Genomic DNA, 16,053 nt, shown 5'->3' with positions numbered 1-16,053 from the left:
ACCAACTTAATTATTATTAGCTTGATTATATGTTGATTTATACGTGAGATATGAAAGAATAACAATAACAAGCTAAGGTATGTATCATCCTTCAAAAAAAAAAAAAAAAAAAAAAAAAAACTAAGGTATGTATCAACAAGTGAAATGACTTAGTTTCACAAAATTTTATCTCAATCAGAGACTTTTTAGGGTGAAGATTCCCTTATTTTACCTCCTCCTTCCCTACGAGTACGACTTATGAAGTTGTATTAGTTGATGACATGTAAAAGGTGTTAGTTCAATAACAACTCTCTCCTTATCTTAGTTATAAATAAAAAAAACACATTTAGCAAACATAGTATTTAGATGAAGGAAACATTGTTGGAAATAATCCCACCTTGAGATATCTTAAAATAATCCGATCTTTATACCTAATCCGCTTAAAATAATCAAAAGTTGGGATTAATTAAAGTCAATGGCCCAAAGTTGGGATTAAATAATAACAAATTTTCCTTTCTATTATCCATTCGACGATGACCATCTCCAATGGTGAGACTCAGCTTTGAGTATTGAAATACAAAATGAGTTGTTTTTTACCTCCAATGGTGAGATCATACCCACTTCTCAGTTTAGCAACTCATGTTAAGTCTAATTTTCCAATGGTGAGATTCTCTGAAAAAGGTAAAACTTAAATAAATTACAAAATATATTAGAATATTGACAAGGACCCACACTTATTGTCAAATGAGATTCAAAGTTGAGTATCTAAAATTAGCAACTTTTTTTTAAAGTTAGATACCAACTTATTGGTATACATTACAAAAAATACACTCTCTCTCTTAAAAATACTCACTTGAGTCTCACCATTGAAGAGGGTTTAATGTATGTTAAACTCCAAACAAAATATAAAGATAAATACGTGTTTAGATATAAAGTTCAATTGACGTGGACATTGGAAGAGTGGAATCTTATACAAAATTACATTTGAATCAATTACCATAATAACCATAATAGCCATATCTTAAGAAGCATATCAAATGAAAAGATTGAAAATTAACAATAATTTAACATCCTTCATCAAGTACTCCGTATCATTCTATCCATCAACCTCTAAAATTATGTAGTCCATATTAATTTGCCCCCCACCCCACCCACCCCATATTCCTAAAATGTCTAGCTTGTCAACTCGGGTAGGTTTGAACCTGCAAAATATTCCAGCTTGATAGGGCCCTTCTCCTTATCGTAAATTAAAAAAAATATATTTATTAATTTTCTCTTAAACTTGCATATGTAAGGTTAACCATCAATACGAATAGCCTAAATGTCAATTACTGGGACTAATTATAGTTTCATTATCTTGACTTTGGTGCCTAATCTTGTTGCATCTTTGTCAAATTGTCGTGACCGAAACTTATAGCCAAATTCATGGACCCATGAGGGCGCCATGACCCTTACTTGTTATGGATCGGAGTAAATTAATGACAATCAACTTTGGTGGATTTTTTTTTTTTTTTTTTTTAAAAAAAAAAGATTAAAAACACGTGGAAAGTGGTTGTATAGTGTACTAGTTAATTATGTTACAGTTTTAGTTCAAATGTTACAAGTAAGATCATGAGGATAATTGCTGATGGAAGGGTCGGGTGTAACAGCATGCTTCCTTCATTTCTATTTAGTTGATCCGATACTTTTAATTTAGGCACATATATTAAGAAGATAAGAGACAATGAAATAGAATCATAGAATGATAAAGCAAGTGAGGTACACTTGTAAATACAAGGTATAAAACTTACCCAAAAAGTAAAAGTGTCAACTAAAATAAACTTCCTAAAAAAAATATGTGTCAATTACAAAAAAAAGGAGGTAAGTAGACTAAGTACGTTGCATGTGATAGGCAATTGGTCATTGGTGTGCATAGGTGCTTTAAGTATTCGTGTATTGGTTATTATCTTTGGTAATCCTTTCGTGTTTTAATAAGTGTTACACATTGGTAAGTGAGGTAGTTGGAATAATTTAAAATCTTAAAAAAAAAAAAAAAAAAAAAAAAAAAAAAAAAAAGAAGATAGTTTGTTAATAGTTTACTGAACAATAATGAATGTGAGATAAAAGAAATAATAAAAATTAGTAGTGGGTTTGGGTGGGGACCATAAAAGGAGAAAAATATAATATTAAATTATAGTATTCATTGATTCGGAAGTTGTTGTAAAGATGTTAGTGGAGCAATGTTGTGCTAACTCCCCCTATATTCACATTGTGCGCAAGTGTAAAGCTAGCTATCCTGAGGCAAGGATAGGATGAGGATTCATCACTGCTACGTACAGAGAAGCTAATCAAGCGGTAGATTAGTAAGCTAACTTTGGAGTCCACTTAACTCAGAAGAGGTGATTTTTGAAGCGGTCCAGAGGGATTTTCAAGTTGTTTTATTGAAGGATTTAAGTAGAGTTGCTTGTGCTAGAATTGTTCCTTGAAACATATATATATACACCAAAAAAAGGAAGTATACCAATACACTTTATTAAAACACGGTCGCATCTAATATTTGTAACACTTACAAAACTTGTTAAAACTCACACAAAGAGAACTTTTACTACACACATTAAAAATTATATATTTTCAATTTTTACCATTGAATAAATATCAAAACTCAATAATAAGATTCTTGTATCATATTTGCAACTTTTCGTCTTTTCAACAATCTTTAATTATATATCATCCTACTAGTAGATTATTGAGTAACCAAAGAAGACTGATAATAAATAAATACGAAGTAACAAGGTTAAAGTTATTAATAATGGTGGCTTCAAAAAAAAAAAAAAAGTTATTAATAATGGTCCAATGCAATATGCATGTCTTGTGTGGTGTTGTAAGGATGATCAGATCAATAAATATTACACAACCTAACTATCTAAGTACATTGTATGGATTGGAAAGTATTTTAAATTAAATGTTGTTAGTAGGTCAAGTTGAAGGGGGAAACAATGTCAAGTTTCTGTCGTTACTCATTTTTTCGGTGAAAATTTTATAAAGTGTGTACTTATTTATATGAGTATGCTTCAAGAACAGTCACCGGAAGTCAAACGTATAGATTAATTATGGATTAAGCACTTTACATGAATTGAGTGGAATATGATCTTGTACGTAACTGAGGATTGATAACTCATTTTAAGAAAGACAAGTACAGTAACATTTAATTTCACAACAATTATGTCGAGCTCCTTGATATATTGATACTTCAATATTTTGATATAATTAATGACCTTCATGAATGTCGAAGTCTAAGACTTTAGCCTAAAGATTAATTAAGATCAAGGGCATATGTGTGATAGGTTATATGCATGTGTATGATAAGTCTTATGTTTTCTTCTCATGCATGTTACGTACTCCATTTAATTTTGACAATAAATTTTGAGTTAGACATCCCAACAATATACTATACACTTCATAATATCTAACAATATACTTCCTATATATAACCACCATTAATCGTAGCTTATTATACAAATAGGTGAAGCTCCACAACAATTCTCTTGTAAAAGAAATGGCAGCCTCTTTATACTCACCTTCTATCATCACCTCCATCATTCCTCTTAACCCGAATCCCTTATTTTCGAAGACATTGCTTCCCCCCATTGCTCGAAAATGTACTCGTACCTACGGTTGTACACCCAAAATATCATGCAAAGTAGCCAAAAATGATGATTCTCATCAAAGCCCTAAAACAATAAATAATATTGATGACATCAATAACATCATGCTCGATAGAAGAAATATTCTTGTCGGGTTAGGAAGTCTTTGTGGAGCTACTACCACCACATTCCCTAGTGGCTCCACTACCCTCGCGGCTCCTATTGCCATGGATGCCACTAATTGTGATGCTTCCGGAGATGAATGTTGTCCTCCCATGCCGAAAAACATTCTCGATTTTAAGCCTCTTGACAACCAAAAATTAAGACTTCGTCCTGCTGCTCATTTAGTGGATAACGAATACTTAGACAAGTATTCTAAGGCTATAGAGTTAATGAAGAAGCTCCCTGAAGATGATCCGCGAAGCTTCATTCAACAAGCCAATGTGCATTGTGCATATTGTGATGAGGGACACTATCACCAACTAGGGTTCCCGGAATTTGATTTTCTTGTACATGACTCTTGGTTATTCTTCCCTTTTCATAGGTGTTACTTATATTTTTTTGAAAAGATTTTAGGCAAATTAATTGATGACCCATCATTTGCTTTGCCTTTTTGGAATTGGGATCATCCTGATGGTATGTATATTCCTTCTTTATATACAAACCCGAAGTCTACCTTATATGACCCATTTCGAAATGCAAGTCACCTTCCCCCAACCTTAATGGATCTTTCCTATGATGGGAATGATAATAATGACCTTACCCCAAAAGAGTTGATAGACTCAAATTTGGCAGTTATGTACCGCCAAATGGTGGCTAATGCCAAGAACCCAACATTGTTCTTTGGTAGGGCATATCGAGCAGGCGATGAGCTACCAATGGGAGCCGGGTCAATCGAGTCAATGCCACACAATCTTGTCCATGCATGGACAGGTGATCCAACCCAACCTAATGGGGAGGACATGGGTATCTTTAGTGATGCAGCTCGAGACTCGATCTTTTATGCCCACCATGCTAATGTGGACCGAATGTGGGTGCTATGGAAAACCCTAGGGGGTAAGAGGAAGGACATTGAAGATCCAGATTGGTTAAATGTTTCATTCCTTTTCTACGATGAAAATGCCCAACCAATACGAATTAGGGTTCGAGATTGCTTGGATCACAAGAAACTCGGATACATATACCAAGATGTTGATACCCCGTGGCTTAATCTTAGGCCTAAATCTTTTAAGATTAACCAAGATAAATCGTTGTCTGTATCAAAAAGGAGGGAAGATTCAACATCAGGGATTACATTTCCTAGAACTCTAGACTCTACTATACGAACACGAGTGGTAAGGCCACAAAGATCAAGGAGTCAAGAGCAGAAAGCAGACGAAGAGGAAGTGCTAAAGATTGATTTAGAGTTGTTGCGAAGGGATAAGTTTATCAAGTTTGATGTATATATTAATGAAGAAGATGATCTTCCTAAGAGGATGAGTCATATGAACGCCGAGTATGCAGGATGTTTTGTTAGTTTGCCGCACAAGCAACACAAAACTAAGGATCATAATAAAAAGACTTGCTTGACAATAGGGCTTACAGATTTGATTGAGGATCAAGGAGTAGATGGCGATGATAACATCGACGTAATATTGGTGCCTAGAGCCGGATCAGATGCAGTTTTCATCACCGATGTGAAGATTGAATTCATTTCTTGATGGTGGTCACATCTACTACATTCCAAGTTCCTTAATTCACGTATAATTTTAGAAATAGAATGTAAAAAGGGGGCGGGGGGAGTAGCCTGTATTTTTTGCGACCCGGAATTTAAGGGTTTATTTTGATTATAAGGAATAAGCTAGCATTATGACATGACAACATTTTATTGGTTGTTTTGATGGGGCCCAAAATCCACTACTTTTAATATTTCATTTAAATTTGCATGAAATTTCAAATTGGACTAAGGTTTGAATTTCAAACACGTTGTCATTTTCAATGTAATTAATTTAATTATTTTAAAAAAAAATAAGAAAAAATTGAAAAGAATAATCCCACCCCTGACACATATTCTCAAAACAATCCACCTTTGCGTATTCCAGAATTAATCCCACCTTAACACCAAACAAGCGTTTTTACCTTCAACTTATTTTACAGATTAATTTATTTTTTAAATTATTTTTAATCTTCTTTTTCCACCTCACCCCTTTCATTCAACCATCATGACCTGTAAAACCCCCAAATCTCCCTCTACGGAAATACCAGTATAATACGTATAATTATACCGTAGAGATAGATCTGGGCATATTACCGCCGCGTGATTACGCAAGGCTACTCAAAACTTACTAAATAAAACCAATACTTTGCAGCAGAAACTCGACTTTCTTTTATTAATACTTATAGTAACAGTTTTATGAGTGCTAAAAAATAAAGACAACACCAACATTCCTAAACTAGGTGAAGCAAATCTCGGGACTCCCATATGCTCATTCATGACTTCACCTGAAAGTAGTCAACATTGCTTACCATTACGGTAAACAGGGCGAACCAAAACAAATAGGAAATACGGATTAGCAAAATATGCTAAGTACGATAAGTGCAAGATAATGTAAACTCAATTTATTCGTAAACATGCTTTAATACCAATTCCATTAATTAGTACAATAATTCCAAACTCATGATTCAAAACCAATTTCAATGATTAACATTCAAAATAATTGACAAACCAATTCCTTTAAAATCCAATTCCTTTTTGAACCAATTTCTTTTAATCCAATTCCTCACCCAAGTGTGCACACCCCCAAGCTAGTCTCCTTGTATTACAGGACTATTCTTGAGGAAAGTACCGGTCATACAAAGTTCAAGGCCTTATCAATAAACCAAATCCGCATAGTGGGATTACCAACATGCTTATAAAGCATTAATAATAATAATAATTCAATGGTTCAATTAATCCTTTTAGTAATTCCAATACAATTCAAACTTCTTTTCAACAATTCCACATACTTTCAAAATAAAAACCTTTTAAATAAATACTTGAGAATAAAATCTCATATTAATAACTTTTCAAAATCAATAACTCTTCCTTGAAAAACCTTCTATTTAATTCAATAAACTTTTCAAATCAATTCCTTTAAACATGATAAGTAATTCGATCAAACCATTTAAAACACGATTTAAAAATCAATCGTTTAAAAATACTTTTATTAAAACAAATATTAAAATCAATACCTCCAAACATACGAGTACTTTATTTCATAAATCATAATTCAATTCAATTCAATTCAATCACCAATCAAATCATGTAAAAACATGATATTCAAACCAATCACTTTCAAAGGTATCTAGCCACCTAAACGTACCTTTATCCTTGCTTAGCAAAATCACACAAAAGGAACCACAAGAATCTTGATCGAACACACCCTACAAATAAAAATAACCTTAATCAATATAAGGTTAACAAATAATTAGAAACCCCCAACTATATGTACATGAACCTTTTAAATTATTTTCTCATAAACATCATTAAAAATATGATTTTATATACTTAAAACTACTCATAATAATTATTATAAATCCCCCACAATAATAATTACAATAATTGAATAAGAGAAGAGAAGAAGAAAAGATAAGAAACCAAGGAAAAGAGAAGAATTATTGGATTTGCGTTGGAAAGAATAGGCAGAACTTACAGAGGCTGTAACTCCTTCAATATAACTCCAAATTGGATGATTCTTGAGCCTAATCTCAAGGATTTTTTGAGAGGAACACTCTTATGTGAAACGTCAATACCCCAAAAACTGACCAGAAGTGCCCGAGAATTAGCCTTAAAGATAAACGGGATGATTTGTGTAAAATTGAGGAGAAGAAAAGAAGAGAAATAGTGTGAAGAATGTGAGAGGTATGAAGGGGTATCTATAGGCTAGCTCATACAAGAATTATGGCCAGAGAATGTGGGAAGAATTATGGCAAGTAGGGTTTATGAGATTACTTGGAGAAGTGAATAAAAGAATCATGGAAGGTTTTGATATTAAGGTGATTGTGTATAATTAAATATGGAAGGTATGTATGTCATGAAAAATAATATGGAAAGGAAGATTACTTGGTAAATAATCAAGAGGAATAAAAGGCAAGAGAATATGATGATCAAATATTAAAAAGATGGAGAAATAGAATTAAGAAAAATAAGAGATTCCCTTAGTAGTATTTAGAAAGATCGGTTTTTAAGGAATAAAATAATTGTGTAAATAATATAGAATAATTAATTAATTAAATACCAACTATTCACCAACAAAATAACTAAGAAAAACCATATTTCCTACACATAAGAAAAAAGAAATTCCTAGCTAATTAATGGGAATTTTCGAACATATTAATTAATTAATAAAATATAGTTTTTGCCTTAAATAAAATATCCGAAATATATAAATAATTCGGTTTTTAAAATAGGATAAATGGATAATAAATCCTATCCAAAATAATAATTAGTTTTCAAAATACTTTTGGCGCCAAAATTCAAATATTATTTTGGCTCCAAATAATAAATTTACTAAAATACCCTTTTTATAAAATAATTCCTAATTACTCGTAATTAATTAGGAAAATACGTATGAAAATACGAGGTATTACATAACCACCCACCACCAAATATGACCACCTTCCCACTATCACCACCAAACTGATCGCCTGAGATGCAACCCTAGGCCCGCCCCGCCACCTGAGCCACGCCCACCCAAATCCCACAAGTCTCCTGAACAGCAAGCTCCAAGGTTTGAATCGGAAACCTGATTCCCACCCATCACCATTGATTTCGTTTCGGTCAAATTCCGAGGTTACGTCTTTGATGTATTTCCATGGATCGTTGCTTTGTTTTCCGAGCATTTCAACGGCGGAATTTGACAATATTTGGTGATTCACCCCTCACCGCACCCCTGAACTAAAATAGCCCACTCAAATCGTTGTTACTAAGGTGAATAAAGAAGACGATGGAGATAGTTGTTGGAAACTCAGGCGAGTAAAGAAACTCGCTAGGAGTTGAGGGAACTGACACGATTCAACTTAGGGAACTCGCTAGTGAGTTGATTCCCTTTCAAAGCGATCAACAATCAACTCGGAATAGCTAGGTGGGATGGGACCTATGACTCCGTGAGAGCATTGATGTCGAGAACGAGCTCTTGGAGGTGGGTGAGTCGGAAATAGGATTGGGAAAACGATGTGGCGGTGAATTGGGTGGGAGGGAATCAAGGAGGGCGGCTGGCTGGCTGGGTCTAGTCGTTCTGGCAGGCAGCTGGGTCTGGCTGGTCCGGCGAGGGAGAGGTGACTCTGGCAGGGGAAGGAAGAAGAGGGTTTTTTTTTAATTCTTTTTATTTTTTAAAATCCAATTAAAGGGTGACACGTGTCAAATTACCTTTTAAAATAGGTTACTGATTCAAACAACCAACCATTAAATGAAAAAGACTCGTTGTGAGAAGATGGGGTTACAAGGTGGGATTATATTTGGAATTCGAAAAGGTGTGATTATTTTGAGCAGAATGGCGAAAGGTGGGATTATTCTTTACAATTTTTCCTAGTTTTTGTCCTATTAAAAAATACAACTTTTTTATTTATAAAAAAATATATATCCAAATATATCTTATGTGACAAATATTTAATTGTTGCCTATGTGGCATGATACTTGGCGAAAAATTAGAACGCCAAGTGTCGTTGTATCGTAACTTGGCTTAAAGTTTAACTTTATATATTAGTTATATGATTATCCTAATCTGCAACAAATATTATCATGACTATAATATCTTTATCTTATCATAATATTATCATGACAAATATAATCACAAAGTTTAGAGACCATTCAATATGACATGTTATTTATTTTTATTTTTTTAAGCAAAAGTTTAGGGACTTGTGATTCAATTGTTCCAAAAAGTATACATCAACCTCAAAAATTATATACTCCATATTAATTTGCTCTTAAACTTGCTTCATGTATATTGTATGGTTACACATGAATGCAAATAGCCAAAATGTCAATTATTGGGACTAAACGACTAATTATAGTTTCATTATCTTGACTTTGGTGTCTAATAATTTTGTTGCATCTTTGTTGAATTGTCGTGACGGAAACTTATAGCCAAATGGACCCATGAGGCCGCCATGACCCTTACATGATATGGATCGGAGTACATATAAACTAATACTTCGTAACAATCAACTTTGACTTTTTTTTTTTTTTGTTGCCAAGATAAAATACACGTGGAAATTTGGTTGTACATAGTGTAGTATACTAGTAGTATATTATGTAATTTTGTTACAATTTTAGTTCAAATGTTACAAGTACGACCATGAGAATAATTTGCTTATAAAAGGGTCGGGTATAACAATATACTTGTATAGTTGTATGTTGCATGTGATAGACCGCAATTGGTCATTTGTGTGCATAGGTGCTTAAATGGTTCGTGTTTTGTTATTATCTTTGGTAACTTGCTTTTTGAAGATCGTTGGATATCATCCTAAGCTACTAGAGTACTAGTAGATTGAGTAACCAAAGAAGACTGACAGCAAACTAATACGAAGTAGTAACAAGGTTGAAGTTATTAATAATGGTCCAATGCAATATTGCATGTCTCGTGTGGTATAGTAAGGATGGTCAATAAATGTCACATGAATTAAGTATACTGTACGGATTGGAAATTTTAAATTAAATGTTGTTAAATGGTCAAGTTGAAGGGGAAACAATAATGTCAAGTTTATGTCATTAGTTCATTACTCATTTTTTCATTGTAGATTTTATCTAGTGTGTATGAGTATGCTTTAAGTAAAATCACTCAACATTAATAATCTATACTATATATTAAAAGGCGATCCTTTAAGGTGCCACGTGGCACTCTTCAAAGTATGTGTGCCTATGTTACAATGTCACGTCATCATCCAACGTATGTGCGCAACGTAAGTTAACCATTTCATTTAACAAAATAAAATATACTTTCTACAAGATTCGAACCCATAACCTCCAATATATATAGGTAATACTTTTACCATCTCAACCAACTATTTTTAATGTTTCATGTTTCACATAATATTATGACATTCCTTTCATTTATTAAGTAAATTAAAGGTAATATAATTTATTTATTTTTCACAAGATTAAAATATAAATACATACTTCGTATGATGTAAAAAAAAAAAAAAAAAAAAAAAAAAAAAAAAACTAACATACAAGGCAATGCCCGAACCATTACATACACTAACTACACAAATTGTCCAACATAATTGTTAATTAAAGCAAGAAGTACACAAATTAACAACTCAGGGCATCGCCCGGGATATACACTAGTTATGGATAAAAACTTTGTTGAGTTCGTGAACAACCCACATGTAAGCATTCTCTTGTCCCATACTAAATACTAAATGGGGTGTTAAGATTGATACTCAATCACTTGCCTTTCTCATTGATTATGATCAAATATTTATACAAGAGGACTCCTTGGGCTACAAGGAAGATAATACCAAATAATATCAAACTCTATCAAACTAGGAAACTAGCAATACTTTCCTAAGATAAGATAATAACTACCATAAGATAATTAATTAGAGATTCTATCATATCTTTCCTAATATGGGGAGTGTAGTGGTTGAAGGAATTCAAGAGTTACCACCACAACATAAGGTTAAGGAGCTACTCCCCTCATTGCAATATGGTTTTGAGATGGAACCTCCTTGGTCTTGTAAAGTGGTGGACTTGCACTCTCCCGTGATGGGTGCGGCCTAGACCCGTATTTAGCACACTTAATTAATAACATGAATTGAGTGGTATAGGTTCATCTACGTAAAATGTAATTGAGGATTGATGACACTCATTTCAAGAAAGACAAGAAAAATGTCATAACAATTGCTGCGCATAGTTAAGTTCCTTGATATTTAGATAAGTCAATGTTTTAATGAATGATCATCAATGTTTTAATGAATGATCGAGCTACATGAATGTCGAAGTCCGAGGATTTAGCCAAATAACAAAGATTGAGGGCAAGTACGACGTGTATGATAGGTTACAACATGTTCGAATCTCCTTCTTTTAAGTGCAATTTATAGCTTTTTTTTTTTTTTTTTTTTTAGTTTAGTACATAAATATTAATGTATATCCTCTTAATAATTTTTTTCAAACAAATTATTGCACGGATGTGAATTACCTAAATTATTATGAAGAATAAATATCTTATCAAGCATGCAATTCTCCCTTAAATTTTCTTCTTATGTTACGTACTCTATTTTGACATCAAATTTTGAGTTAGACATGCCAACAATATACTCCATAATATCTAGCCATTCAAAACTTCAGAAATATACTACGTATATATTTAATCACAACTAATCCTAGCTTATATTATACAAATAGGTAAAGCTCCACAAGTCTTTCATCCAAGAAACAATAAAAATTCTCTTGTAAAAGAAATGGCAGCCTCTCTATGCTCACTTACTATCATCACCTCCACCATTCCTCTTAACCCAAATCCCTTATTTCCGAAGACATTGCTTCCCCCCGTTACTCGAAACCGTACACGTACCTGCGGTTGTACACCAAAAATATTATGCAAAGTAGCCAAAAATGATGATTTTGATCATCCAAGCCCTAAAACAACAAATGATATTGATGACATCAATAACAACATCATGCTCGATAGAAGAAATTTACTCGTCGGATTAGGAAGTCTTTGTGGAGCTACTACCACCACATTCCCTAGTGGCTCCATCACCCTCGCGGCCCCTATTGCCATGGACGTCACTAATTGTGATGTTTCCGAAGATGAATGTTGTCCTCCCATACCAAAAAATATTCTCGATTTTAAGCCACCCGACAACCAAAAATTAAGACTTCGTCGTGCTGCTCATTTAGTGGATAATAAATACTTGGACAAGTATTCTAAGGCAATAGAGTTAATGAAGAAGCTCCCTGAAGATGATCCGCGAAGCTTCATTCAACAAGCCAATGTGCATTGTGCATATTGTGATGAGGGACACTATCATCAACTAGGGTTCCCGGAATTTGATTTTCTTGTACATGACTCTTGGTTATTCTTACCTTTTCATAGGTGTTACTTATATTTTTTTGAAAAGATTTTAGGCAAATTAATTGATGACCCGTCATTTGCTTTGCCTTTTTGGAATTGGGATCATCCTGATGGTATGTATATTCCCTCTTTATATACAAACCCGAAGTCTACCTTATTTGACCCATTTCGAAATGCAAGTCACCTTCCCCCAACCTTAATGGATCTTTCCTATGATGGGAATGATAATAATTACCTTACCCCAAAAGAGTTGATAGACTCAAATTTGGCGGTTATGTACCGCCAAATGGTGTCTAATGCCAAGAACCCAACATTGTTCTTTGGTAGGGCATATCGAGCAGGCGATGAGCTACCAATAGGAGCTGGGTCAATCGAGACAATGCCACACAATCTTGTCCATGTATGGACTGGTGATCCAACCCAACCTAATGGGGAGGACATGGGTATCTTCAGTGATGCAGCTCGAGACTCGATCTTTTATGCCCACCATGCCAATGTGGACCGAATGTGGGTGCTATGGAAAACCCTAGGGGGTAAGAGGAAGGACATTGAAGATCCAGATTGGTTGAATGTTTCATTTCTTTTTTATGATGAAAATGCCCAACCAATACGAATTAGGGTTCGAGATTGCTTGGATCACAAGAAACTCGGATACATATACGAAGATGTTGATACCCCGTGGCTTAATCTTAGGCCTAAATCTTCTAAGATTAACCAAGATAAATCGTTGTTTGTTACAAAAAAGATGGAAGATTCAACATCAGGGATTAAACTTCCTAGAACTTTAGACTCTACTATACGAACACGAGTGGCAAGGCCACAAAGATTAAGGAGCCAAGAGCAGAAAGATGACGAAGAAGAGGTGCTAATGATTAACTTAGAGTTGTCGAGAAGGGATAAGTTTATCAAGTTTGACGTATACATTAATGAAGAAGATGATCTTCCTATAAGGATGAGCCGTATGAATGCCGAGTATGCAGGATGTTTTGTTAGTTTGCCACACAAGCAACACAAAACTAAGGATAACAATAAAAAGACTTGCTTGACAATAGGGCTTACAGATTTGATTGAGGATCTAGGACTAGATGGCGATGATAACATCAACGTAATACTGGTGCCTAGAGCCGGATCAAATGCGGTTTTCATCACCGATGTGAAGATTGAGTTCATTTCTTGATGGTGGTTACATCTACTAATTAAACTACTCTTAATCTATTGTCATTTACTTAATCTCATATGATCTTTTATATAATGAGATGCAAGTAACACATATATAAGTTTTATTGCGAGGGAGTTGTTATATATAATTTCACATAAATTTATATATGATAATTATGGGAGAAATAAAGCATATATCATACATGGTTTATTCAAGGTTAGTATATGCTAATTAAACATTTCCAAAATTTCCAACGGTTACGTTTCTCAACTTGATATGGCATGGATACAAAAGCAATAGATTGATTGTGTTTAAATTATATTGCCCATCTAGTTAATAAAGTGTTATATACGGATCAAAATTGGTATGTAGCTTAGTTCAACACTTATTGAAATATCCTTAAGCTATTATCTCGGCTCGAAAATAGTGAGACGTAGATCGAGACATTTTTAGGCATGCAAAACAAGGTAATTTATGTAATTTTTTGTTAGATATTTTTTGACCTTAAATCGGGTCCTTAAGAACGAAATGAAATGTATACTATATGAACAATTTTATTTTATTTTTATATTTATTTATTTATTTTTTGACAGCTGATAGCCTTGTTCTCTTCACCTTAAAAAATAATTTCAGTTCAGTAAAAATAAGTTCAGTTCAGTAAAATTAATTTCAGTTCAGTAAAATTAATTTCAGTTCAGTAAAATTAATTCCAGTTCAGTAAAATTCAGTTTTCTTAAAGAAAAATTATAATAGAAAATCAGTAAAAATAATTTCAGTTCAGCAAAAATAATTTCAATTTAGTTAAATTAATTTAAGTTCAGTAAAAATAATTTAAGTTGAGCAAAAATAATTTCAGTTCAGTAATAATAATTTCAGTTTGCAAAATTAAGGTGATTAGTCCCCAAAGATCAGATCACCTACAGATAAACAATGAAAGTTAGGTATTAGCATATAATTCAGCATAGAAATCTTATTTAGCAACATTCTATCACTTTGCGGTCCTGTATTCTGTCCTTACAGCCACTTGACAGCCCTTGCATCCTGATAGCAGACCTACAGATGCCAGATATGACTTCTTAATGCAGACTTCAGACCCTTTATATGGCAGTAAGCATGCTGGTAGCTCCTCCCTCTTGGTGACAGCTCTCTTCACCCTGGTCTAAGATATCTTCAATAGTCTTCAAGTGCCAACACCAACTCCTCTGCTTCCCTTTCCGTTTCCCTTTCTGCACCTCCAACTTCATAGCCCTGTAATTTCCTGTTCCAGTAATTAGCAGCAGGTTGTTAAGTTTCCCATACAAAGTAAGAAAAGAGAACTTTATTAGGGGGCGTTTGGTTCACGAAATATAGGTATGAGGTATGGGGTATGGGTTTAGAATGACTAAAACCCATACCATATGTTTGGTTGTCAAAAATATGAATTTCAAACCCATACCTCAAACCCATGAGGTATGGGGTTTAGAAACCTTAGGGGGAGGTGGGTTTGACTCATTCCATTCCCTTAGGTATCAAATAAAAGGAGAGAATAGTAAGATATTTCATTCCAGAATTAAACCAAACACATGGTATTATATTAAATATCAAGTTCCAACCCGATACCACCTTAACCCCATTCCTGATTCCAACCCCATACCACTCTGTGAACCAAACGCCCCCTTAAAGGATTGAGGTATATTCCTCATAAATGATCTTGGCACGGTCATTATGAGAGTCCATGTTTCTATGCTCTTATAAAGGGTTGCTAATATCAATTTTGAGTGTGATAAAATCAATTTTTCTTTTACAACCTCTACCATCAATAATTTTAGTTACTCCATACTTCGTACATCTCAATTTATTTGGGAAGTTCCACTTAGTAGATTAACTTCAATTGATGGCCGAGATCAACTCACAAGTTTGGTAAATAAGATCAACATTTAACACGTTTTACACTAAATTGTTGCAAATAACATAAAACCGGATACCGCGGTAATCCCGAAGTCTCAATTAACTTTGCCAAAAGTACAAAAACTGAGTTAAGTATAAAACTAGGGACTATCTTTTTCAATTTTTCACCTTTTAGGACCTCAAAGTTTTTTTTTCACCTTTTGGGACCTCAAGGGTATTTTCCGGCCAAAAACTAACCAAAGGTGAGTAAATAAAATAGTCCCTTGGTTAAGAAGTGAGTGCTCTAAAAAGCTACTTGGGAAACTAAAAAACTTAGTCCCCTAATTAATACTCCATATGTCTGCCATCAGTAAATATTTGAAAA

At 33.7% G+C, this 16,053-nt stretch overlaps 2 protein-coding genes across 2 annotated transcripts; both read left to right on the top strand.

Moving 5' to 3' along the window:
• Positions 1-3,514: 3,514 nt before the first annotated feature.
• LOC145613682 (polyphenol oxidase I, chloroplastic-like) lies at positions 3,515-5,302 on the top strand. Its single transcript, XM_081668764.1, has one exon. The coding sequence runs from the start codon at positions 3,515-3,517 to the stop codon at positions 5,300-5,302; it is 1,788 nt and encodes a 595-aa protein (XP_081524890.1).
• Positions 5,303-12,026: 6,724 nt separating this feature from the next.
• On the top strand, positions 12,027-13,820 carry LOC145613681 (polyphenol oxidase I, chloroplastic-like). Its single transcript, XM_081668763.1, has one exon. It carries the CDS (start codon positions 12,027-12,029, stop codon positions 13,818-13,820), a length of 1,794 nt encoding a protein of 597 aa, XP_081524889.1.
• The last annotated feature ends 2,233 nt before the right edge of the window (positions 13,821-16,053 follow it).

This window comes from Chenopodium album, chromosome 25 (genome assembly GCF_948465745.1).
Source record: "Chenopodium album chromosome 25, dcCheAlbu1.1, whole genome shotgun sequence".
Classification (NCBI taxonomy): domain Eukaryota; kingdom Viridiplantae; phylum Streptophyta; class Magnoliopsida; order Caryophyllales; family Amaranthaceae; genus Chenopodium; species Chenopodium album.
The sequence above is the reverse complement of the archived record's forward strand: the minus strand, read 5'-3'. Positions and strand labels throughout refer to the sequence as shown.